At 40.6% G+C, this 25,858-nt stretch overlaps 2 protein-coding genes across 3 annotated transcripts in view; both read right to left on the bottom strand.

The window, feature by feature from the left end:
- LOC143484636 (uncharacterized) overlaps window positions 1-25,858 on the bottom strand; it is a 328,223-nt gene that overhangs the window by 209,975 nt on the left and 92,390 nt on the right. Inside the window, exons 13-14 of one of the 2 annotated variants that reach the window (XM_076983472.1) lie at window positions 12,416-12,462; window positions 8,981-12,312 (exon numbers count right to left, since the gene is read on the bottom strand). The exons of the other annotated variant lie outside the window; for it this stretch is intronic. Of the exons in view, the coding sequence (XP_076839587.1) occupies window positions 11,759-12,312; window positions 12,416-12,462 (601 nt within the window). The 3' untranslated portion in view covers window positions 8,981-11,758. Of the gene's footprint in view, window positions 1-8,980; window positions 12,313-12,415; window positions 12,463-25,858 lie in introns of those variants that run through there. 2 annotated transcript variants of the gene reach the window in all.
- LOC143484654 (guanine nucleotide-binding protein G(I)/G(S)/G(O) subunit gamma-13-like) lies at window positions 2,497-6,042 on the bottom strand. The gene is made up of 2 exons (XM_076983508.1): window positions 5,945-6,042; window positions 2,497-2,644 (listed from the first exon to the last, which is right to left on the bottom strand). Exons 1-2 carry the CDS (start codon window positions 6,040-6,042, stop codon window positions 2,539-2,541), a joined length of 204 nt encoding a protein of 67 aa, XP_076839623.1. The 3' UTR covers window positions 2,497-2,538.

The following is a 25,858-nucleotide window of genomic DNA, read 5'->3' as shown; positions in this document are numbered from 1 at the left end:
AAAACTAATACTATAACTAATGAAAACTAAACTAAAACTAAGCTTTAAAAAATAATTAAAACTAATAAAAACTAGCAAACATGCTCTAAAAACTAATTAAAACTAACTCAATTAGAAAAAAAAGTCACAATGAAATAAAAACTAAACTATAATGAAAAATCCAAAACTATTATAACCTTGGTGTGTGTGTGTATGGGTGTGTGTGTGTGTGTGTGGGTGGGTGGGTGGGTGAGTGTGGGTGAGTGTGTGTGTGAGGGTGAGTGGGTGGGTGGGTGAGTGGGTGTGTGGGTGGGTGTGTGTCTGTGTGTTTGGGAGAGGGTGCGTGTGTGTGGGTTAGTGTGTGTGTGTGTGTGGGTGTGTGTGTGGGTGTGTGTGTGTTTGTGTGGGTGGGTGGGGACCAATTTACACATTGGTTGTAAGACAAACACTACCAAGGATTTCAGCATGTTCTGAGGCCAAATAAATAGATCAAGGATTAGTTTTTTTTTGTTGTTTAAAAAATGTGTGTGTGCAGGAATGTGGAGGATGTGGTGAGGTTTCCTGGGCTGCCCCCCTCGACGACAGCTGACCTATCAAGTGAAGCAGCTGATCGCCAGGGAGATGGAGCTGGAGAGAATGAGGAGGTTGGAACGAGCGCAGCAGAATCGGAACCAGAAGGTAGAGACACACTGGCACAGAACCCCACGTTCCAGAACCCCACGTTCCAGAACCTCACCTTCCAGAACCTCACCTTCCAGAACCTCACGTTCCAGAACCTCACGTTCCAGAACCTCACGTTCCAGACCGCACATTCCAGACCCTCACGATCTAGACCTCACGTTCTAGACCTTACATTCCAGTGCCTCACGATCCAGTGCCTCACATTACTGCACCATACCGTCTTAAAACCTTATCATACTACCTTAAATCCTGTTGAATCCTAATATTGCCTGAATAAAACATCCTTATCAGTATCTCATAGTTCAGCCTTAACCCCTACCTGTTACAAACATTTCTATATGGATTCATTTTTAAATGGTCATCAGATGTCTTTTAAAATTGTCACTACTAAAGCTTAGTGGATAAACCTTTCTCGAACTGCTGGCTAATATTTATATTTATTGCCCTCATCCATTTACCGTAAAAAACATTTGAGCTTTGCACTCTAAGTTATAACTTGAGACTAATGGAGTTGATGGAGTATCAGCATTAAATGCGTCAACTCGAGGTTGTTTCAGGAGTATATTGATGTACTTTACCCCCCCCCCCCCAAACTTCTTCAAACTTCTTGCTGTGGACTTCTTGCCAACACAGTCCACTGAGGGGTGAGTTTCAGTCCATACAGGGGTGAGTTTCCCGAAACATTCTTAGCGCTAAGTACTTTGTAACCTCGTACGTTTCATACGAGGTTACAAAGTACTTAGCGCTAAGAACGTTTCGGGAAACTCACCCCAGTTCTGTATAAGTGATAAACCCCTTCTGCACATGCCAAGCTTTTTAGCTAGTTATGCTGTGATCTCAAATGAAGTGTCCATTTGAGGTTATCTGGCAAATCGCAGGCCCAAGCTACTATAGGCCAGCCCCCATAGTGAAAATCATAAATATCATTGGTCAGATTTCCAGTCATTTCGCTAACAGCTTTTCATTACGAAATACCACCAGAAAGGAGCAGATTAGTTCCACTCAAATAGAAAAATTAGGTTTCTACTAACCAAGAATATGTAAAGTTTGCAAAGAATTTGATGTCTTATGTTTTATTATATATAATTTTCTGCCCAGTTTAGTCACCTCTTTTTTGAGAGGTTAGAGGGCCTGACTGCTCCCTGCTCTATCATACAGGTGTTGTCATGGTTCAGATTTAGTTACCTCTTCTTTGAGAGGTTAGACTGCTCTATCATACAGGTGTTGTCATGGTTCAGATTTAGTTACCTCTTCTTTGAGAGGTCAGACTGCTCTATCATACAGGTTTGTTTTGGCAGTGTTCAGCTCACATGCTCTTTCTCTGGTGTCTCTAGGTGAAGATGGCAAACCGAGTGGGACTTTGCAGATTGGTAAAGCAGTAGGAAACAGTGATGTGTGGTTTAGGTTCAACGAGGGCGTGTCCAACGCAGTGCGTAGAAATGTGTACATTAGGGAACTCCTGTAAGCACTCTGTCTCTCTAAGAAACCTTGTGAGGAGAGAGGGGGACAGAATTACAACATGGCCGTGTTGACACTTTGATGAATGGATGTAAAACCATAATTGTGTTCAGTAACCTGTATTGTTATTCAAAGTCTCCAGCAAACTCTGTGAATAAATGTTGTTAAATGTTTTTTTCTTTATTTCTGCCTGTTTTTTGGACACACTGAACGGCATAGCTTACAGTGGAGTTTTTAACATCAACCATTTACTACAGGATTCAAGTAAATTACAAAAAGTAAGTCATTAAATATTAAGCACATCTAAATAAAAAAATAAATAAATTACATAGCACTAACCGTGCTAGCTAGAACAGCACTGACATCTATCACAAAAGTGGAGCCACTGTTGTAGTCATGGTGATGGTGTGTGGGCTGCTACTAGAGCATGATGCATTTCCCTGACTCCACCCATGGGTTGTCCTTCAGCAGCTCAGCGTTCAGGAACGGGTCATCTGACATTTTCTCTTCAATCCATTTAACCAGTCTACAAACGTGAGGAGAAATTGAAACAGGCAGGAGACCAATTCTTCTAGAGCCGAATTCTAGAGTAAGATTCTAGATTATATTTCTAGAGCTGTGTTGTCTATATTATCATGGCCTGACAAACACTCTACATGGTTTGACTGGGATGTGGGATTTTCTAGTCAAACATCATCTCAAGTCTTCAGAAAATTTCTGTTTTTGTTCCAGTAGTCAAATGTGAAATTGAGTGATTCAAGTCACTGAATTTTGTTCTGTGGATAAGAATAGTTGGAGATGCTGGTGCACGCTTTTATTACCTCGAGACTTGACTACTGTAAATCTCTATTTACATCTATTAGTGTCTGTGCTCGGGGACGCCTCCAGGCTGTTCAAAATGAGGCAGCAAGGTTGCTCACCAAGTCTGGGAGACGTTCTCATACCTCACCACTGTTATTTGCACCTCACTGGCTGCCGGTGGAACAGAGAGTTCATTTTAAGATTCTTTTACTGGCTTTTAAATCCTTAAGGGGTCAGGCACCATGCTACCTTAATGACCTCCTTCACTGCTATGCACCTCGGAGGGTACTAAGGTCTTCTGAAGCCAACCTCATGATTGTTCCACGCACCCGGCTTAAAACACGTGGTGATCGGGCCTTTGAGGTCATGGCAACCAAACTCTGGAACTCACTCCCTTTGGCTCTGAGGTCAGCTGAATCTGTGGAATCTTTTAAAAAACAACTTAAGACGCACCTTTTTAAGCAGGCATTTAATTCACTGGTATAGTATTATGCTATTTTTGTACATCCTGTTCATGCACTCTGTATAATTTTATTTATAATTTATAATTTTACTTACTTATCTATGTACTTTTAATTTATGTACTTATTTTTCTTCAGTGTAAAGCACTTTGTGACTCTGTTCTGTGAAAGTTTATATAAATAAACTTTACTTACTTACTTTACTTAATATTAAAGTACTATGGTCTAAACTAATTCATCACCAACTCCCCACCTGTATCTGTTCTTTCACCCTTGTTCTTGAGCCAGAGAAATCAAGTTACGTTACTGTACGTGCAAACTATATGTGCTCAACAATTGTGTCATGGCCCAGTAATTGAAGGCTCTTATTTACAGAATTGTGCAAAAGGTTTAAGCAGGTATGGATTGAAGTGATTAAGATTGAAGTGTTAAGTTTGTCAACAAAATGCAAAGTGAATTAAAAGATCTAAATCAAATCTAGATTTTGTGAACACCTTTTGGCTTCAAAACAGCTTGGATTCACTTAATCTCCGGTGATTACTGTTTCAGCACGTCACCGTGTTACACTATTAACACTTCCGTTAATACTTCTATGAACTCCTCTATGAACACTTTGATTAACACTTCTATTAATACCTCTATTAACATTTGCACAGTACTGTATATATGCAAACACAAATACACTACACTACTTTAAATATATATTTATTTTATATGCCCCTTTATAAAAAGCAGTTTCCAATCAGTTAAACCACTATCTCCAATCAAATAGTATCCATGAAAAGTTCCAATCAGGATTTAGACCAAACCACAGCACTGAAACAGCTTTACTCAGGGTAGTGAATGATCTACTAATATCGGCCGATAATGGGATTGTCTCGTTCCTTATACTGTTAGATCTTAGTGCAGCTTTTGATACTGTAGACCACAACATTTTGCTGGATAGACTAGAAAACACGGTAGGTATTAAAGGAGTCGCACTCTCCTGGTTTAGATCATATTTAACTGACCGCTTCCAATGTGTAAGTGTTAATAATAAAACCTCAATCTATGCAGGTTAAATATGGTGTCCCACAAGGGACAGTCCTAGGACCACTTCTATTCACACTGTACATGTTACCCTTAGGCGAGATTATGCATAAGCATGACATCAGTTTCCATTCCTACGCAGACGACACTCAGCTATATTTATCGGCAAAACCCGATGATTTAGGCGCAAACAGTAAGATTGAGAAATGTGTAGAAGAGATAAAACATTGGATGGCGTGTAACTTTCTAGCACTAAATCCCGATAAAACAGAATTAATAATAGTTGGGTCTAGGGCTGCGAGAGACAAGATACATAATGTAGCATTGAATCTACATTCTTTTACTATAACCCCCAGCGCAGAGGTAAAGAACTTGGGCATCACAATAGACCCAGATCTCTCGTTCAATACACATATTAATAATATAACTAGGGTAGCGTTCTTTCACTTGCGCAACATTGCCAAAATTAGAAACATATTAAATATTAGTGATGCAGAAAAACTAATCCATGCATTCATATCCTCTCGTTTAGATTATTGCAACAGTCTCCTAGCTGGATGTTCTGGTAAATCGATAAACAAACTCCAGCTGGTTCAGAACGCAGCAGCACGAGTTTTAACAAAAACTAAAAAGTTTGATCACATTAGTCCCGTACTATCGTCATTACACTGGCTGCCAATTAGATTCCGTATTGACTATAAAATACTTTTATTAACATATAAAACGCTGCATGGCTTAGCTCCAGACTATCTTAGTGAACTTATTGAACAATATAACCCAGCGCGTTCACTTCGCTCTCGGGACGCAGGGTTATTAACTGTTCCTAGGATCAAAAAGATCACAGCAGGTGGAAGAGCCTTTTCTTTTAAAGCTCCACAATTGTGGAATAATCTTCCTGCCTCTATTCGGGACTCAGACACAGTCTCATTGTTTAAAACTCGATTAAAGACTCATCTGTTTAGTTTGGCCTTTGATTAATCTGTTACATAGTTACTACATCTCGTATCTTTTCTCCGAGGTTCACCTGGAGAGTAACATTGCAGTCGGAGCCTACAATACCAGCATCGCTGCTCCGACATGGAATGAAAGCCTGGCGTTCATCAACAGACATTTACAGTGACAATATCAAAACCCAGAACTTTCATTTTTACCTTTACTTAGTCTGATTGTGTGATTTGTGTGTGACTTGTGTATTTGTCTGTATTTTGTGTAATTTGTGTGTTAACGGGCCGCCCAATGGAGGATGGGTTCCCTTTTGAGTCTTGGTTCTCCCGAGGTTTCTTCCTAATCCCCACCATCATAGGGAGTTTTTCCTTGCCACTGTCGCCTTTGGCTTGCTCATTAGCGTTCTGGACCCATAGTATTGTTAACCTTTTAAATCCTGTAAGGCGCTTTGTGACAACATGTGTTGTGAAAAGCGCTATACAAATAAACTTTGATTTGATTTGATTTGATTTTCAATACTGTGAAATCAACTTTCTCAATTTGAAATGTTTTAATACGTTCTTTTAAGCAATGGTGTGTTTTGCACTCACTCTGGGACGGATACGCAGCATTTTTCTCTTGCAATCTGCAGCTGCATTTTGCGACTGTCCACCTCTTTCCTCAGCTGAGACTCGTCCAACTCATCCATCTACAGATAGTCACCAAACACAGAGTATCACTACTGCAGTGTAATCATCATAAAGTAACACATACACACACTATATTGACAAAAGTATTCGCTCACCCACACAAATTATCGTAATCAGATGTTCCAATCACTTCTATGGCCACAGGTGTATAAAATTAAGCACCTAGACATGCAGACTGTTTTTACAAACGTTTGTGAAAGAATGGGTCGCTCTCAGCAGCTCCGTGAATTCCAGCATGGAACTGTGATCTATCCACCTGTGCAACAAATCCAGTCATGAAATCTCCTTGTTCCTAAATATTATTAGGAATTAAATGTATTAGGGGAGACCGGGTATGGTTGTAACATAAGGAGACTGGTAACATCATCAATTCCACCGATCACGGATAAGATAGGAGACATATATATCATTCTAGTGTTTACCCAATTTCTCCCTGATCCCACATGGTGGACAGGCACATGGAGACTCCATAGAGATCCATGTGAGAAAGTACATTTCTAAATCAAGACTACAACTACAACAAAACAAAAAGTATTGAATCACCAGTCTGGGATGAACACCCATTCAGACATTTTATTCTGTAGAACAAACTCAGATCAAAAACATGTTGCGATAATAAGGTCATTCCAAAGTGCAACTTGTTGGCTTTCAGAAACACTAAAAGAAAAAAAAACATTGAAAACAAAGTAAATGTTACTTTTATTGAGCAAACACAGGGAAAAAATAGTCTGAAAAAGTCGCCAACTTTCTGCAGTCAATCACTACAGACATCCAAATTTCACGTGGCCTTCAGATTAGATCAAGAACAGTGAACAGAGAACTTCATGGAATGGGTTTCCATGGTCGAGCAGCTGTATCCAAGCCATACATCACCAAGTGCAATGCAAAGTGTTGGATGCAGTGGTGTAAAGCACGCTGCCACTGGACTCTAGAGCAGTGGAGGTGCATTCTCTGGAGTGACGAATCGCGCTTCTCCATCCAACAATCTGATGGACCAGTCTGGGTTTAGCGGTTGCCAGGAGAATGGTACTTGTCTGACTCCATTGTGCCAAGTGTAAAGTTTGGTGGAGGGGGGATTATGGTGTGGGGTTGTTTTTCAGGAACTAAAATATGGATGGAATGAACTCTGAATGCTTCAGCATACCAAGACATTTTAGACAATTGGCAGAGTCTGGTGTGGATGAACTTGACTGGCCCGCACAGAATCCTGACTTAGAGAGGACACTGAATTATGAATTATGAATAATTTGAGTGTTATGAATTTCTTTGAATTATGAATTCTCTTATATATACAGTCTCTGATCTAAGCAGGCAGTGGCAGCTCGTCAGTAGGGGGCGCTGGAACATCACTTCACCAAATTATCAAGAGATTAAATGACACTTAGACATGTAAACTTATATAAATTATATACAGCTCAGTTAAGACTACAGAGTGAAGTCGCCCAAATTCTGCAAATGTAAAAGGTAAAAAACTATTAAAGTATTAACTGATCCAGTTTTAATTGATATGTTTGTATTTGTTTGACAATATTTGACTTTCATTTAAAATTTAAATGTGTGTTTTTGAGGTCCATCCCAATGTCATTAAAAGCAGAGAACCTCAAAATCCATTTTACACACAACAACCAGATGTAACACAGATGTTGTACTGAATAATCAGATGTTTGTGTAACGTATTGAACAGACAAAGAGGGATCCAAATGCGGAAGAACACCGCTTTTATTGAAATGAGACGCTGGTACAAACAATGGCAGGTGAATCACGAGTACTAGGATCAGTAGTAACAGCGTTTTCTTGGCGTGGTCAGGACGGTCCAGGGTCATACTGGGGGAGCAGAAGTCAGGAGGTACAGAGGGACTAGGCAGGAGACAAGGTCGGGGACGTAAGCGAGGGTCGGAACACAGGAGAGCAGACAGGTAATAGAAAGGCTTGGTACGCGGCATGAGTCGGCATTACTTCACAACTGAGATGTGCTGGTGAAGTGCTTAAGTAAGACTGAAGGGGGCGTGGTAATGAGGGGCAGGTGAGGTTGATTAAGGAAGATCAGGTGGCATTCCTGACAGTTTGAAAATGAAAGTTCCACTGGTCTGCAGCATCATCACACGTCTAAGTAGCATCAAGTGTGTCAGTTTGTGTTTTTAACTGTTTTAACTATAAGTCTCACACTTCATGTAGATTTATTAAACTGTTCTGTTCCTGTTTGATTAAACCTCACTGAAGACAGAAAGACCCTTAAACCCTCTGTGATCATATTTAATACACTGTGTAATAATCAGTACTGCACTGTGTGGGGTCATATTTAATACTCTAAAATACACTGTATAATAATCAGTACTGTACTGTGTGATTATAATTCATACACTGTATAATACTCAGTACTGCACTGTGATCATGTCACGGTGACAGCTCCGGACCCTTCCCTGTGGGCGTGCCGCTACGTTGTCTGCGTGTCGTTATGTCCATGTATGTAGTTCCGTGGGAGTGGGTTGTCTGTAAGCGTGTTCGTAGTTGCACCTGTGCCTTGTCTCGTGATCACGCGGGTCAGCATTATTCACCTATTTAATGTGCGTTCGCGCAGTGTCTTGTGCTCGTCTTTGTCTAAAGTTTCGTGTCTGTGTGAGTGTCAGCAGTCCTGTGCTCATCCTCCGCACGGAGCTCACGTCTGTGTTTTTGGTATTAAAGTTTCATGTGCACCGCACGTCGCTCGTCGTGTCTCCTCCTTCAAGCGCGTGACAGATCATATTTAATACTCTATAATACACTGTATAATACTCAGTACTACATTGTGATTATATTTAATACTTTATAATACACTGTATAATATTCAGTACTGTACTGGGTTATTCTGATGATCTTACATGAAACATCTTTACTGTGTACAGCGTCTACATGTGTATCACTACATATTAGACACACAGAATTAAAAACCTTTCAGAGTTCACACAACACAATCCAAAGATTTATTGTTTATAAAGAGGATCAGATAAACACAAATACATCATCACTCTTAAGAGAAGAGACTGAGGGTGTCAGATAAACACAAATACATCATCACTCTTAAGAGAAGAGACTGAGGGTGTCAAACACAAATACATCATCACTCTTAAGAGAGGAGACTGAGGGTGTCAGATAAACACAAATACATCATCACTCTTAAGAGAGGAGACTGAGGGTGTCAGATAAACACAAATACATCATCACTATTAAGAGGAGAGACTGAGGGTGTCAGATAAACACAAATACATCATCACTCTTAAGAGAATAGACTGAGGGTGTCAGATAAACACAAATACATCATCACTCTTAAGAGAATAGACTGAGGGTGTCAGATAAACACAAATACATCATCACTCTTAAGAGAAGAGACTGAGGGTGTCAGATAAACACAAATACATCATCATTCTTAATAGAAGAGACTGAGGGTGTCAGATAAACACAAATACATCATCACTCTTAAGAGAATAGACTGAGGGTGTCAGATAAACACAAATACATCATCACTCTTAAGAGAAGAGACTGAGGGTGTCAGATAAACACAAATACATCATCATTCTTAATAGAAGAGACTGAGAGTGTCAGATAAACACAAATACATCATCACTCTTAAGAGAAGAGACTGAGTGGAAGATGAACACAAATACATCACTCTTAAGAGAAGAGACTGAGGGTGTCAGATAAACACAAATACATCATCACTCTTAAGAGAAGAGAATGATGGTGTCAGATAAACACAAATACATCATCACTCTTAAGAGAAGAAACTGAGGGTGTCAGATAAACACAAATACATCATCACTCTTAAGAGAAGAGACTGAGAGTGTCAGATAAACACAAATACATCATCACTCTTAAGAGAAGAGACTGAGGGTGTCAGATAAACACAAATACATCATCATTCTTAATAGAAGAGACTGAGGGTGTCAGATAAACACAAATACATCATCACTCTTAAGAGAAGAGACTGAGGGTGTCAGATAAACACAAATACATCATCACTCTTAAGAGAAGAGACTGAGAGTGTCAGATAAACACAAATACATCATCATTCTTAATAGAAGAGACTGAGAGTGTCAGATAAACACAAATACATCATCACTCTTAAGAGAAGAGACTGAGTGGAAGATGAACACAAATACATCACTCTTAAGAGAAGAGACTGAGGGTGTCAGATAAACACAAATACATCATCACTCTTAAGAGAAGAGAATGATGGTGTCAGATAAACACAAATACATCATCACTCTTAAGAGAAGAAACTGAGGGTGTCAGATAAACACAAATACATCATCACTCTTAAGAGAAGAGACTGAGAGTGTCAGATAAACACAAATACATCATCACTCTTAAGAGAAGAGACTGAGGGTGTCAAATAAACACAAATACATCATCACTCTTAAGAGAAGAGACTGAGGGTGTCAGATAAACACAAATACATCATCACTCTTAAGAGAAGAGACTGAGGGTGTCAGTTAAACACAATTACATCATCACTCTTATGAGAAGAGACTGAGAGTGTCAGATAAACACAAATACATCATCACTCTTAAGAGAAGAGACTGAGGGTGTCAGATAAACACAAATACATCATCACTCTTAAGAGAAGAGACTGAAGGTGTCAAATAAACACAAATACATCATCACTCTTAAGAGAAGAGACTGAGGGTGTCAGATAAACACAAATACATCACTCTTAAGAGAAGAAACTGAGGGTGTCAGATAAACACAAATACATCATCACTCTTAAGAGAAGAGACTGAGGGTGTCAGATAAACACAAATACATCATCACTCTTAAGAGAAGAGACTGAGGGTGTCAGATAAACACAAATACATCATCACTCTTAAGAGAAGAGACTGAGGGTGTCGTATAAACACAAATACATCACTCTTAAAAGAAGAGACTGAGGGTGTCAGATAAACACAAATACATCATCACTCTTATGAGAAGAGACTGAGAGTGTCAGATAAACACAAATACATCATCACTCTTAAGAGAAGAGACTGAGAGTGTCAGATAAACACAAATACATCATCACTCTTAAGAGAAGAGACTGAGAGTGTCAGCTGATGGTGATCAGGATACACCGTCTTAAACAGAAGATCAATACATCTCACAACCATAAGTATCAAACCTAACACTCTAGGGGAGAGAGAAGTGAAAGAAACTAAGAAAATTTAAGTGTTATACTGTCTGAAAGACAGTATGTGTGTGTGTGTATATATGTGTGTGTGTGTGTGTTTCTAAAATAGAGAGTGGAAGACAGAAAAAAGTTGTAAAAGTGTGTACAGTATATTGTAAATGCTCTAAAACTGTGTGTGTGTGTGTGGGAGAGAGGGGGAGTGTGTGTGTGTTGGAGAGAGGAGGGAGTGTGTGTGTGTAGGTGAGAGGGGGGAGAGTGTGTGTGTGTGAGTGGGGTGTGTGTGTGTTTAGGAGAACGGGGGAGTGTGTGTGTGTGTGTGTGTATGTGAGTGGGGTGTGTGTGTGTGTTGGAGAGAGGGGGAGTGTGTGTGTGTAGGAGAGAGGGGGAAGTGTGTGTGTGTGTGTGTGTGTGTGTGTGTGTGTGTGTGTGTGTGTGTGTGTGTGTGTGTGTGTGTTGTGTTAGTCTGATCAGGCATGTGTGTGTTATGATGTTCACTGGATCAGTCATCATGTCCAGTTGTGTGTGTAGAGGAGTGTTACCATGGAGACTCAGGTGTTCCTGCAGGACACAGGAAGTTATTCTAGTTCACACACACACACTGAGGATTTGTAACTCCAAAACCCAAACCCTGCATAGAGGGGCTGAGTGAATGTGGAGTTGAATGTGTGTAAGTGTGTGAGTGTGTGTGTGTCAGAGGAGACGCTGTAGAAGGACAGAGTGCCGGCGGGCCAGTCCACATACACTCCTACTCTGTTGGAGATGGAGGGGACAGAGATGACAGTTTCCTTCTTATTGTGACAGACAGCGTACCTGTTATTAGAGCAGTAAAGACGCCAGGACTTTATATTGTATCCAAAGAAACAGTCATAACTGTCTCCTTTCCTGCTGATTCCTTTATATGTCACTGCTATTTCAACATCGTCTCCACTCCACTCAGCCTCCCAGTAACAGCGTCCACACACACTCTCTCCACACACACTCTCTCTACTCAGCACCTGGTCCCAGTAATCAAATCTATCTGGATGATCAGGATACGTCTGCTGCTCCCCCCACGTCACCTTCCTGTTCCCCTCAGACAGAGAGAGATGTTTGTGTGCTGTGTTTGGGTCCAGTGTGAACTCGCACGCATCTGCACACAAGAACAGACATTAGAGGAGAGAACACACAACACAACTACGGTTTGTGTGTGTGTGTGTGTGTGTGTGTTCATTATACTGAAATAGTGAACTCACATTTTCTTAGTCCTGGTTTGATTCTCATCGTCCCTGTATGATCCACCCTAAAACACACACACACACACACACACACACACACACACACACACCCACACACACACACACACACACACACACACACACACACACACACACACACACACACACACACAGAGTGTTTAAACATTCTAATTCTTTCATTCATTCTCCCTATTTTCATCTCTCATATTCTCTCTTCATCCCTTTCTCCCTTTCCCCTCCTCCCTCCTTTCATCTTTCTCTCCCGCTCTCTCCATCTCTACCTCTTTTCCTTCCCCTCTTGTTCTTTCCCTCTTTATCTCCATCCTTTCCCTTTTTCCTTCTTCTCTCTATCTCTCTTGTTCTTTCTGTCTCTCTTCTACCTTCCCTATCTGTCCCTCTATCTGTCTCTCCCCCTGTCATACTCTCTCTCTTTCTCTCTCTCTCTCTCTCTCTCTCACCCCAGGCAAGTAGAGCTGACAGTGAACATCCAGCACACAGAGTGTAAACACAGGGACCCACAGGACTGTGAACACAGGAATACCCAGAATGCTGTATACACTCTTCACACATGACTGTGTGTCCTCCCAGTATAACACCAGTATCATCAAACTGGTTGGACCAGACATGTTGTCATGACAACCATCTCTCCCTGAATGCAGACTAGACGAAGATACACTGAATTCATACATGAGTTTACAGTGGTGAGTGTTCAGTAGATTTTACATTCACACTGTCAGGACCGTCTCTGTACTGTCAGACTAAACATCTGTCATGATCACCCACTCCATGACGTGTCACATGTCACCTCTTGTCTTCTGTTTTGACTTTACTTCTTGATTTTCCTTTTATGTGTGCTTTTATTTTGAATTTCCTTGTTGTGTCTGTCTTCAAGCCCCATCCCTGTCACCCGCCTCCTCATTAGTGTTTTCACCTGCACCTGGTTTCATTCCCCAGTTCCTCAGGTGTTTGTAGTCCTTGTTTTCAGTATAATCTTTACTGGTCATCACACATAGATCTTGTTAGGGTTCACACACTTAGTGTGGGAACCATATTGTAATTGCTCGAGTTTTTCTTCTTCTTCTTCTTATTATTATTATTTTTCAGGCTGTAAAACGCATACTGCAGCCTAGACCGTAAGGCCCAGAAACACCAAACTTGGCAGACAGGTGCACCAGAGGTGCAATGAGGGAAACCCAGACAATGACCCACATTGGCCTGATGGTGGCGCTATAGCGCAGAATTTTGCGTTTTGGTCCATATGTCCTACACCGCAGGTCCTAGACACAAAATTCCCCTTCTGATGGATTCCTTCAAACCAAACAAAAAAGCCTCAAGGACCCTTTAGCTCCGCCCACTTAGATTTCGAGGTAATTTGCATAATGTGCAAAATCGCGCACATCTTTGAGCGCAAACTAGTCCCTGGATTTTTTACACACATGCACATATGTGGTATCAAAACATTCAGAAGAGTCTGAACTTTAAAATGTATCCAGCTAAAAAAAAATGCTAATTTCTTCACTACCTAGTCCAGGGGTCGGCAACCCAAAATGTTGAAGGAGCCATATTGGACCAAAAAAACAAAAAACAAATATGTCTGGAGCCGCAAAAAATTAAAAGCCTTATATAAGCCTTATAATGAAGGCAACACATGCTGTATGTATCTATATTAGCCTACCATCAAAATGACTAAGTTAGCTACAAATACGTAATGAGCATTTATGATTAAATGTTTATTCTCCCTGCAGTGTGTTCTGTAGAGAACGACGCACCACGTGACTGCTCTGTTGTAGGATGCCGCCTCAAGTTTAACTTCATTACAATAAATGAATTATGTTTCATTGATTTGATGAAATTAAGGAAATTCAATAAATCAGGGTTGCCAACTTTTCAAGATCACTTGGAGTGAGATTTGAACCTGGAGGGGGTGGCGAACGTAAATTGTTACCGGGCGGGGTGTATAATGGACATAAATTAAGTATTATATCGCGATCGATCGATATCCAGTGGTTGGCGCCAGAGCGAACTAGTAACTCATTGAATCATATATGTGGATTAGAGGTAAATAAACTAGATTTTCTTCGGCGTGAGAAATCGGATGTGTGGCTTGTGAGCGTGTGAAGACAGTCAAATGCGTGTGTCTCACGCTCAATGCGTGAGAGTTGGCAACCCTGATAAATAAATTTGATTTTTGATGTTATTTTTATTTTTACGATTCGACAAAACAACAAAATGGAACGTGCATAACATGCCCCTTATTTGGGCACTAAACAACCCGTTTAATGTGACTTCTGTTTTCGGACATCACTGGTCAGCTTCTCAACATCGGGCATGTAAGATGTAACTTTAATCTTGACGCAGGATTGCAAACTCTCATCTGTGAGGCGGGTGCGATATTTTGATTTGATGTAGTTCATGTTTGAAAATATCTGTTCGCACAGGTATGTTGATCCAAAGATGGATAATACCCCAAATGCATATGTCTTCGTGTTCCAATAATTGTCAGGAAGAGCATCCATGTGTCATAGACAAGTTTCTCGGATGTTGGGAGGCTTTCAATTTCGCTCCATTTGTGGCTTTGGCCAAGTTGAGCTTTCTGGCGAGAGACGTCTTCAAGCTCGCCGCCGTGGGTTGCCGACCCCTGACCTAGTCAGTATAAGCCAATCAAATGAGGGGGTGTAAACTCAATAGTAATTTTTGCGCATATGAAGCTCTAACTGAAGAAAACTTGCTTGCAATGAGATGGCACTTCACAGACAGCTTCCCTCTAAGGGTCTGAGGCAGCTCGCAGAGGTTGCCATACCTCACCTGCTAGGGGGCGCTATAACGTGCAAAAATTTGCCCCATGCCCTCAGATTGGCTGATCCACATGAAACTTGGCAGACATCATCTATGGGCCTATGGGAACCAGGTCCTAAAGCAGACTTACAAAATGGCTGACGTAATCGGCCAATCAGTGATCGGCACGCGTTTGACAGGCTTACCATTGGTCGATCTGCACGAAACCTCTTGGGTGTGGACAAGTGCACGCCCCCTATGACATAATCCAGCCGGGTGTCGATTGGCCACTGGGGGGCGCTATTGCAAAAAAAGCAAGTATATCCCCTACATAATTCCACTTGGGAACATGCAATTGGACTCTTTTGATTGCTTGCAGTAGTTCGAACAACTTTCCCATTACATGTCCTATTTAAAAATACACCGTTTATTTACAGTTAATAATAGTTTGAAATCATCACTTTTCATACTGCTCCTAGGATTTTCATACTATCATGTCAAGCAAAGTCTTATAATACTCTACAGAGTGTGAAATTAAAAAACAATCCAAAGATTTTGGATTTTAGGACACTTATACCTGCTAAATATTTTTTTAATGGACAGCATCGATACATATAATATTCATATTCTTGAAGCTCTTTTATATTTTATCTAATTCTGACCAAAATGTACAAGCCCATTGACAATCTCATCCTGAACAAATTTGCCAAGTTTCATCCAAATCGGTTATTGTATGGCTATACAGTGCAATATTATATACAATGCATAAAAATTAGGGGTGGGCATAGATTAATTTTTTTAATCTAGATTAATCTCACTGAAATCTTGAAATTAATCTAGATCTATATTAAAATGGCTCATATGCGTGCTACCCAAGTAATGACTAAAAGTCAGTTTTTGAGATACGGGTTTCTTAATACAGAGGGTGCATTAGACCAGGGGCTCATCTCCTGTTTCCAAAATGCATCAGAGGGTTTTCCATCCACCGAGTTTTTGCGCATTTTGAAAATGCGCATGAAAAAAGCTGGATGAAAAAAGTCCAAAATTCGAAAAAAAGGCCCAAATATCGCAAAAAGATTTTTACGGTAGGAGGAGGTGGAAAAGTTAGACTGTCGCATCGCCAAAATTTGGAAAAACTGGATAGAAAAGGGTTTTTCGCATAAACCATGACGTATCATGCCTCAAGTCATGTGGTTCTGTACATGATCGCGATGTAAAGATGGCAAATGCATACAAAAACAGTTCTGGAGAGAGCAAAAATTGAATTTAACTTCTCCATGTATAGAAAAGAAAAATAAAAAAATGTTTCAAAACCTCAACGTGCAAAAATGCATAACTGCCAGATGGATGTAAAAACCACTATTGTTTGGCGTCCTCTCACGTGATCTAAAGTTTATTCGCATAACTGTAATGAATGGAAACAAGGCTTAATTCGCATTTTTTTTTGCCGAAACTTGGAAATTGCGCATTATTTTTTCGAAAGGTTTGGATGAAAACCCGGCTAATGACTGTTTGAGGAAGCTGTTCTACTTTGATACTTGAAGAAAAAAAAACATGCTCAATAAAATGTAGGCTACTCGTGTTCAACGGTTTATTCAGTTAAACATGAATTTGGAAGCCTACATACTGTACATTAAATAACATGTTTATTCAGCTAAACATGATATTTGAAATGTAAGCCAACATTTAGTACATTTAACCTCACGGACGTCATTTTCAAAAGTCAGTTTTGGTCCTCTGTAGTTTTAATGGTTAAAAAGAAATATTTAAATAGCGACGAATCTAGCGCTAGGACCATGCAGAAAACGACCACTCCGAGCTCCGCTCCGGTAACACTTTACGTTCCTAAAAATGAATTTTCCCTTAAGCAAACCTGGCAACTTCGTGTCTGCATCCATGTAAACACAAACGATTTGTAATTCACAGGTTTAAAAACTCGTTCTCGCCCCTACTGTGCAATTTGGTTAGGAATATAGCCGAGCTAAACTATCAAGTTGAAAGTCATCATAGTTTGCTTACCCATTTTGACCCAGTTCCCAACCCAACTTTAAGAATAGATTACCGGCGATAATTTTTATATCGCCCGATAAGAGTATAAAATTAACGACCGCCGTTAACGCCGTTAACGGCCCACCACTAATAAAAATGCATGTTAAAGTGCCACTGTCACCTTCTCCCTCTCACACGCACGCAGGCTGAAACTTCACACACTCTCAGTCTCTCTCACTCTCTCACCCACATTCCCCCTCCCATCTCTGTGCCCTAAGTAAACATTGCTCTGGCTACCTAGATCACTCTGTGTCTATTATACAGGCACAGGCACAAGCAGGCCTTCCTATAGCATTCACAATGACACTTCCCTAGCCATACCCACCCATATCTCAGTGACTAACACATGCTCATACAAACTGATATTTGCCTTCTTTTTTGTGAGACACACACAAACACACCTTTATACTTATATGTATGTATAGTTTCTATGTATGCTTATGTATGTTAATGTATTAGTATATGTTGTCATAGTTTGAGTACATACACTACCACACACACACACACACACACACACACACACACAAACATGTATGTGTTTCTTCTACCTAAATGTATGTATAGTTTGTATGCATATCTATAGTATATGTATAGCAGGGGTCGGGAACCTTTTTGACCGAGAAAGCCATGAACGCCACATATTTAAAAATGTAATTCCATGAGAGCCATACAACGTAAGTTGTGGGGGTGTAAAATGGACACAAATTAAGTATTATATCGTGATCGATTGATCGCCAGTGGTTGGCGCCAGAGCGAACTCATTGACTCATATATGTGGATCAGAGGTAAGAAAAAAGAAATTGTGAGAAATCGGAAGTGTGGCGTGAGAGCGTGTGAAAACGGTCGTGTGTCTCACGCGCAATGCAACCCTGCAATATGACCAACCCTTTTAAAGTATAATAGGTCTCGGAATTCTTTTTTAATAACGTTGTTAAGCTGTTGCTAACTAATGATGAATAAAAAACTTCTTGCCAATAATGCGACTAATGGTTTTGCTGATGGCTTTGTAGTTGATACGTGGTGAGGTTTCATGCAGGTGTTGAGACTTCCATCTGTTAAACGTGATCGTAGGTTGGTCTTAATGTTTTTTAGATGTGAAAACGACTGCTCACACGCATACGTAGAGCCAAACATTGTCAGTACAGCAACACTCACACGCTGCAGTGTGTGTATGATGGGAAGCGCGTTCCAGGTTTGGACAATCAGCTGGTCCGCGATTTCCATATACACAGTTTCTAGAATTAAAGTTATTTTACTTCAAAGGTGAAATCTTTATTACATCCGACTACTAGGCAAAGCATGCCATTGTCTCAGAATCGGCATATACGGGCAACATCTCAACTGTTTGCTGTAAAACCCCCATCTCCAAGTGTTAATACCACCTGTGAGGAAGGAATGAGCACCCCCCCCCCCACCCCCTCCCATTCCACTTTAACCAGCCATTTATTATCAGGGGTTTGTTAATTCAGACCAACCAGGGAGGACTGACTCCATGCGGCAGGAGGTGTTTCATGCGGTAGTCATGGCTGAGGAGCCCAAATCTATCTTAACAACATCATGTGATCAGTCAAAACTTAACTTGCTCTGACAGAAAATGGGGCTCTCTTTTGAGACTGACTTCAACATGGCAGAATTTTAGGTGTAACACACACACACACATACACACATACACACACACAACCATGCTGATATGTAGAAAACTCAGCCAGGGACATTTTTTAAGAACTTCAGAGGTAAATTTTTTGCATTTAGAGTACATAAAAGAAAGTACAGATAAAAGAACATTATGCAGATCTTTAGATTGATTATTAGTGTATCACCCGGTCCTCCCCCGGTGGTGACGATCCACTACTTAAGAAAAACCTCATAAGTAGAGACATGATTACACACAAGCAATAAAATTGTCATGTGGTTAAAAATGATAACAAACCAAAAGTCAGCTCAATTATCACTTAGCAGTGCTTCATTCTTATTGTCATAATGTTTTCTCTTTTTTGACATAGAGGTCATCAGTGTTTTTTTTTTTTAACTACTATTGTATTCTTAAAAGAAAGTATCTACTCAAAAATACAACTGTCTGAAACACAAAAGTTTAACTAAAAGTTGCTTGCTTGTCTTGTGTTTCAGACAGTTGGAAGTAATGTGTGCATGGTTTTGAAAAGGATGAAGAAACCAATTTTCTGGTTTTCTGTAAAATGTTACATTCCTAATGCAATGGTTGTTGGCAATATCCATACTTGGCATGCATGCAAAAGTTTACCACAAATTCAGTCTCTGAGTTTCAAATCTGAATCATACATTGATTGAGTTGTATGCAAAAACAAGCAATCCTCACCAAAAAGTGTGCTAATGTAAACAGACTGATGGGGTAAAGAGCACATGCCTGTAGCCAAAAGTTTCTAAAGGAATCTCAATTTCTGTAGTACTTCATTTAAACACATCTTATTTCATAAGGAAATCCGGCCCAGCTTCTGTAGCTATTTTATGATAAAAACTATTGGCACTTTGAATGTTCAACTTTGCATTGTTTCTAAACAGAAGCAACCTGGAAGTGCATGAAAACACTGAATTGTTATCAGATGAAGGAGGTCTCTGGCTGTGATTGCTGCAATGTGTGGTACTAACTAGAAAAAAGTCACTGTAGTCTGAATACAGACTTACTGTGGCAGCCTAACTGGTGGTTTTCTACTCTGTTTAGACTTTGTGAAGAGAAGTAAAGCAATTTTGGCAGGCCTTGAAGATTTTAAACGAAAAATCGTAGAAATAATTCACTTTGGGCATATAAAACATCTTTGTTACATATTACTTGTAGATGGATCATAACACCAAGTTCTAATGATCCTGTAAAACAGTTGATTTACAAAAAATGTGTAAAACAAATTAGAATGTAAACAATAGTATTATTTATGTTTTGCAGAATATTGGCACAACTTGAAATAATGCATATTATATGTTGAGGTAATGTGTGTATGGTATTTGAAAAGGTTGAATAAGCCAATTACCTGGTTTGTGATAACATTTAGCATTCCTAATTCATGGTTTGTAAGTTGTATCCATAATCGGGATGCTTGCAAACGTTTACCGCAAATTCAGTGTCTTTGATTGGTTTGACTTACTGAAACATTTTTGCAAAAGAAGATCGTACCACTTAACACATTTCACTCATCTCTCCGAACTCACTCACAAATTGCCCTGAAATGTCCTCAGACTAGCCAGAGCAATTGCAATGGTGACCTATATTGCAGAAAAAAATAAAGAAAAACCTTGTGCTGCTACTAGAATCTTGCTCCTGCTATCAAAATCATGGTACGTGCAGTTCTGTTATGGTGAAAAAATCCTTACGGACAATGTAGATCCATGAAGTTTCGTCCAAACCCGTGCTCGGCTGACTGATGTGTGATGTGTTTTGGGTGCGATCACAGCGCTGCTACTATGCTCCTCCCCTATTGGTCTACTTCCTGATGGAGGGGCTGATGCTGGGGTGTGTCATGTAATACATTTAGTTACGCCAGTAAAAATCTTAACAAAAGTCCTTTATGTGTAACTAATTCATACATACGTGTATATATAGGCCTATTTGTGTGCAAAAAACCTTGCGCTAACGTTAACAAAATGATGGGTAAAAAATAAAATAAAATAAAAACGTGCCGGTAACCAAATGTTTGTAATGGAACCTTGAATTTCAAGTAGTTATTGAGACATGGCTTGTTTAATAATCTAATTCGCCCTGTGTTCAACCGCTGTTTTGTGACTAAAACTGTTGGCAATTTGAATGATCAACTTTGTATTTTCTCTAAACAGAACTGAATGGGAGATGTGAGGAAACACAGATGGCGGCCACCCAAAATTAGCAGACCGGCTGATTTGTGTTTTTAGATAAAAGGCTAAATGTTTGCCGCTATCGCTTTGGATCATAAGTCACCATAGCTTATACATGCATTGTTTTTTCTGTGTAAGCTCATCCTGTGAAATAAAACTCATCACTGCGCCAGCTTTTATCGACTGCATTTCTGACAGTAAAGACATGGTTTGATTATACGTGAGCGAATGAAGAAGGTCGCCGCGATGTCTTTGGCGGATTTCAGGGGAAATAGTTTTGCAAAATAAATAAATACATGAGTGCAATACGTGTGTCCAAATAAAAAATACATGAATAGCCGAATAGTGTTGTTTCTGATATATTGTTTCTGATAAAAATCAACTAATTTAAATTAGAGGCACTCTCAGGTTGGGCCAGGGTCACACAACTTATACTTCAAAAAGACAATGGGGGGGGGGGGGGGGGGGGGGGGGGGGCAATCTGTGTACCTGGCACACACACACACACACACACACGCACACACACCCACATATTACTTCAAAGAGGAGCATTTAGTGACTCCTGATAAAAAAATAATTACTATTAGATCTCATGCCCACAATGTACAGAGCACGATAAGGGGGAGGGGTCATAAAATTTATTGGGGTCATAAAGTTTTATTGGGGGGCAATAAACCTGTCAAGACGGCTTTGATAAGCAAGTTACATGTACCCCATCCTAATTTATATATGATGTCAGTCATATCAGACATGCCAGTCATGTCAGTCCAGTCATGTCAGTTACATCAGTCATGCCAGTCATGTCATGCCAATCATTTCAGTCCAGTCATATCAGTCATATCAGTCATGTCAGTCAAATCATCAAATCTGACTGACACTTTTGCACTTTGGATTTTTAACTTGGATATTTGAGCCTTGTGCCCGGTGCTTTTGCGATTATGGCTCATGCTTCCACATCATCTATTTGCTCTGAGTGTATAAAACTGTCTCAGAGGGTTGCAGAACTTCAGATAAGAATCCATACCTTACATTCTATAAGGGAGGAGGAAGAATATCTGGACTCGATTCTTGCCACACAAACCGCTGACAAAACCGTCCCTGTGACTGGCAAAGAAAGAGACGTTTCTCTCCATTGTCGCTGGGATGTACTGTGGGCAAAGCCTAAGCTCATCTTGGCCTCAACTCCTAATCCTGTTAACAACAACAATGATAAGGGCTGGACTCTTGTTCGGGGGAAGGAACGTAGCAGAAACCAGCACAGCAGCCATCTCCAGAACAAAACATTCTTCTCAATAACAGATATGAAGCTCTCGCCTCAACTGAAGTAGCAGAAACTGAGCAGTCTCATCACAACATACTGCCTCCCTCTCCAGGACATCAAGGACATCAAGCACACCCCAATCAGCATCAGAGATCCGACTCCAGTCGGGCTGCTAAGCATGCAAATAACTCTGGCCATTTGCAGACCAACCACCAGGCTGCCAACTGTGTTAGCCAGCAGCATGCTAACAAGCATGCTAAGAGGGTTAGCCATCGGGATGCTAACCATGTTGGCCATGGGGGTGGTAACCATGTTGGCCATGGGGGTGGTAACCATGTTGGCCATCGGGGTGGTAACCATGTTGGCCATTGGAGTGGTAACCATGTTAGCCATCAGGATGCTAACCATGTTAGCCACCGAGGCATTAACGGTGAAAGAAGACGAGGAACACCGCCACAGCCCAAAACGCTGCTAATTGGGGACTCAGTCATCAGAGATGTATGGAGCAACAGTATTAAGGCCTTTTGCTTTCCTCGTGTTACTGTCTGTGAAGTGATACCCATGATTCCACACATATTGCATGGCCATCCAGCTACGGAAAGACTGATTGTACATGTCGGCTCTAGCGATGTTTACAAACAACAGTCTGAGATTCTGAAACAGGATTTTAACCATCTGCTCGACATTCTGTAGTTTTCCCAGTGTGAAGTGTTCATTTCTGGACTGATACCAACTGCACGTCAAGGCAGTGGTCACTTTACCAGACTGCTGGCTCTAAACAGCTGGCTCACTACAGCCTGTGCACATCGGAAGGTAAACTTCATTGACAATTTCAACATTTTTTGGAGGCATCCTGAGCTTTTTAAACCTGATCAGCTTCACCCTAACAGGGCTGGGACTCAAATGCTTGTGGATAATCTAATGTATGGAATCACTCACATGCGGAATCTGCACCCAACCGCCAGCAGTAACGTCAGTAATGTCAGTCAAAGGAGCCCACCATCTCCTGTCAGAGAATCTGTCCACAGTCTCAGAGGTAAACTCCAGGAGATTGAAGAGGTTCTGCAACACTACAGTCTGCAGTCTTGTAGGAACTCACCTACTTCTCCTGCACACTCAGTGAATTCTCAGGTCTGACACACTGGAACCCATGCTCCTAGTCAGTGCTACATTCCAGTTATTTTAAATAGCCGGTGGCATGGCTCTCAGAATCAAAATAAAAATGTAATCAGAAGAAAACATAAGGGTACAAAACATTGTAACAAACAAAATTTGATCCCAGTGAAATGCACAAGTGATGTAGGCGATGCTGATCAAACACATCAAGTCTTCAAAGTCTCCTTACTAAACGTCCGCTCACTCACAAACAAGTCTTTTATAATAGCTAAATTAATTATGTTGGCTTGCGAAGCAGCCAACATACTGTTCTCCCTATTCTTCTTTTTCTTCTTATTATTATTCTATTCGACTTTTCGGTAACTTTCACAGGTCGCAGTTTTTGAGCTAGAACCTTGAAAATTGGCAGGTTCACAGATCTCATATGGAAGAAGTGTGCTTGTGCTTTTGGGACATGTCGGACATACGGTGTCCTCAGGACAAGTCCTCAAAGTTGACTTTTCCCCATAGAGAATGAATGGCGGAATGTTCAGAAATGTCCCCAGTTAGTGTGCTGTCATGAAAAATCTCCTGGATAAACAGCTGTAAATTCCTTCCACTTTCATCTAGAAGCTCCATTTAAATTTTAAATGAGAGAGAAATTTGTCCTTTCTGGCACGCCAAAATATCTAATCATTTTATCAATTACTTTTAGAGTTATGAGCATTTGTTTGGCACTAGACACAGAAAACTGCCCCATTAACTCCCATGTTAATTTCTCAAAATCAGAACTGTCTTTTTCACAATTTGCCTCTGTGTTTAACTTGTCATAAATCAGACAATATTAGGTCAACCATCACATAAATTACACCAAAATGATCAGCCAAGGGTCCTCTCTCATACAATATCTTCGGTTAAGCGATACGTTAAATAGAGCCCGAACTACGACCGTTTGTTCGGAGGGTGCAAATCACATTAAACGAGGCTCCTCCACTCAGAGTGGTGTCAGTTATGTTGAATGTGTCTCCCCCTCCCCCCACACACGCACGCACACACACATGCATCTCTCTCATACCCACTCCACACAGACACACACAGATGGAGCAGAGGAACAGATGGGGAAGATGGAGCAGAGGGGCAGATGGGGCAGGTAGAGCAGCAGGGCAGGTAGAGCAGCGGGGCAGATGGAGCAGACGGGCAGATGGGGCAGATAAAGCAGATGGGGCAGAAGGGCAGATGGATCAGATAGAGCAGATGGAGCAGATGGAGCACACACGCACGGAACCTCTTCTCTCCCTCAGTCCCTGTAGCAGTATTAACTGTATAACTGAACAACAACTCAAATTTTAACTAACCCACAACCAATTACCCCTCAACAGTAATTGCCCCACCACAGGTAAGTACCCCCTCAACAAAAAAATCACATCTAAACAAGCTTTTAACATAAATTACACAGTAATCTTAATAGCCATCAACAACAATAACCCCAACAGGTCAATAACCCCTCAATGTCAACTACCCCACAGCCAATTACCCCTCAGCAATAATTGCCCCAAACAGCTATATTATCTCTCAACATCAACAACCCTATTAAACTAATAGCCTTCAACAATATCAAATACATCTGTATTAACTTCCCCAATGGCAATTGCCCCTCAACAGTAATTGCCCCACCACAGGTAAATACCCCCTCAACAAAACATTCCACATCTAAACAAGCTTTTAACAGGAACTACACAGTAATCTTAACACCCATCAACAACAATAACCCCAACAGGTCAATAACCCCTCAATATCAACTACCCCACAGCCAATTACCCCTCAGCAGTAATTGCCCCAAAAAGCTAAATCACCTCTTAACATTAACAAACCCATTAAACTAATAGCCTTCAACAATATCAAATACATCTGCATTAACTACCCCAATGGCAATTTTACTACCCCACAACTAATTGCCCCTCAACAGTAATTGCCCCACCACAGGTAAATACCCCATCAACAAAAAAATCCACATCTAAACAAGCTTTTACCAGAAACTACAGTAATCTTAATACCCATCAACAACAGTAACCCCAACAGGTCAATAACCCCTCAATATCAACTACCCCACAGCCAATTACCCCTCAGCAGTAATTGCCCCAAACAGCTATATTACCTATTAACCGCAACAACACCATTAAACTAATAGCCTTCAACAATATCAAATACATCTGTATTAAATTTCCCAATGGCAATAGCCCCTCAACAGTAATTGCCCCACCACAGGTAAATACCCCCTCAATAAAAAAAATCCACATCTAAACAAGCTTTTAACAGAAACTACACAGTAATCTTAATATCCATCAACAACAATAACCCCAACAGGTCAATAACCCCTCAATATCAACTACCCCACAGCCAATTACCCCTCAGCAGTAATTGCCCCAAACTGCTAATCTACC

Source organism: Brachyhypopomus gauderio, chromosome 20 (genome assembly GCF_052324685.1).
Source record: "Brachyhypopomus gauderio isolate BG-103 chromosome 20, BGAUD_0.2, whole genome shotgun sequence".
Classification (NCBI taxonomy): domain Eukaryota; kingdom Metazoa; phylum Chordata; class Actinopteri; order Gymnotiformes; family Hypopomidae; genus Brachyhypopomus; species Brachyhypopomus gauderio.
Note: the sequence above shows the minus strand (reverse complement) of the source record. Positions and strands in the feature narration are given on the sequence as shown.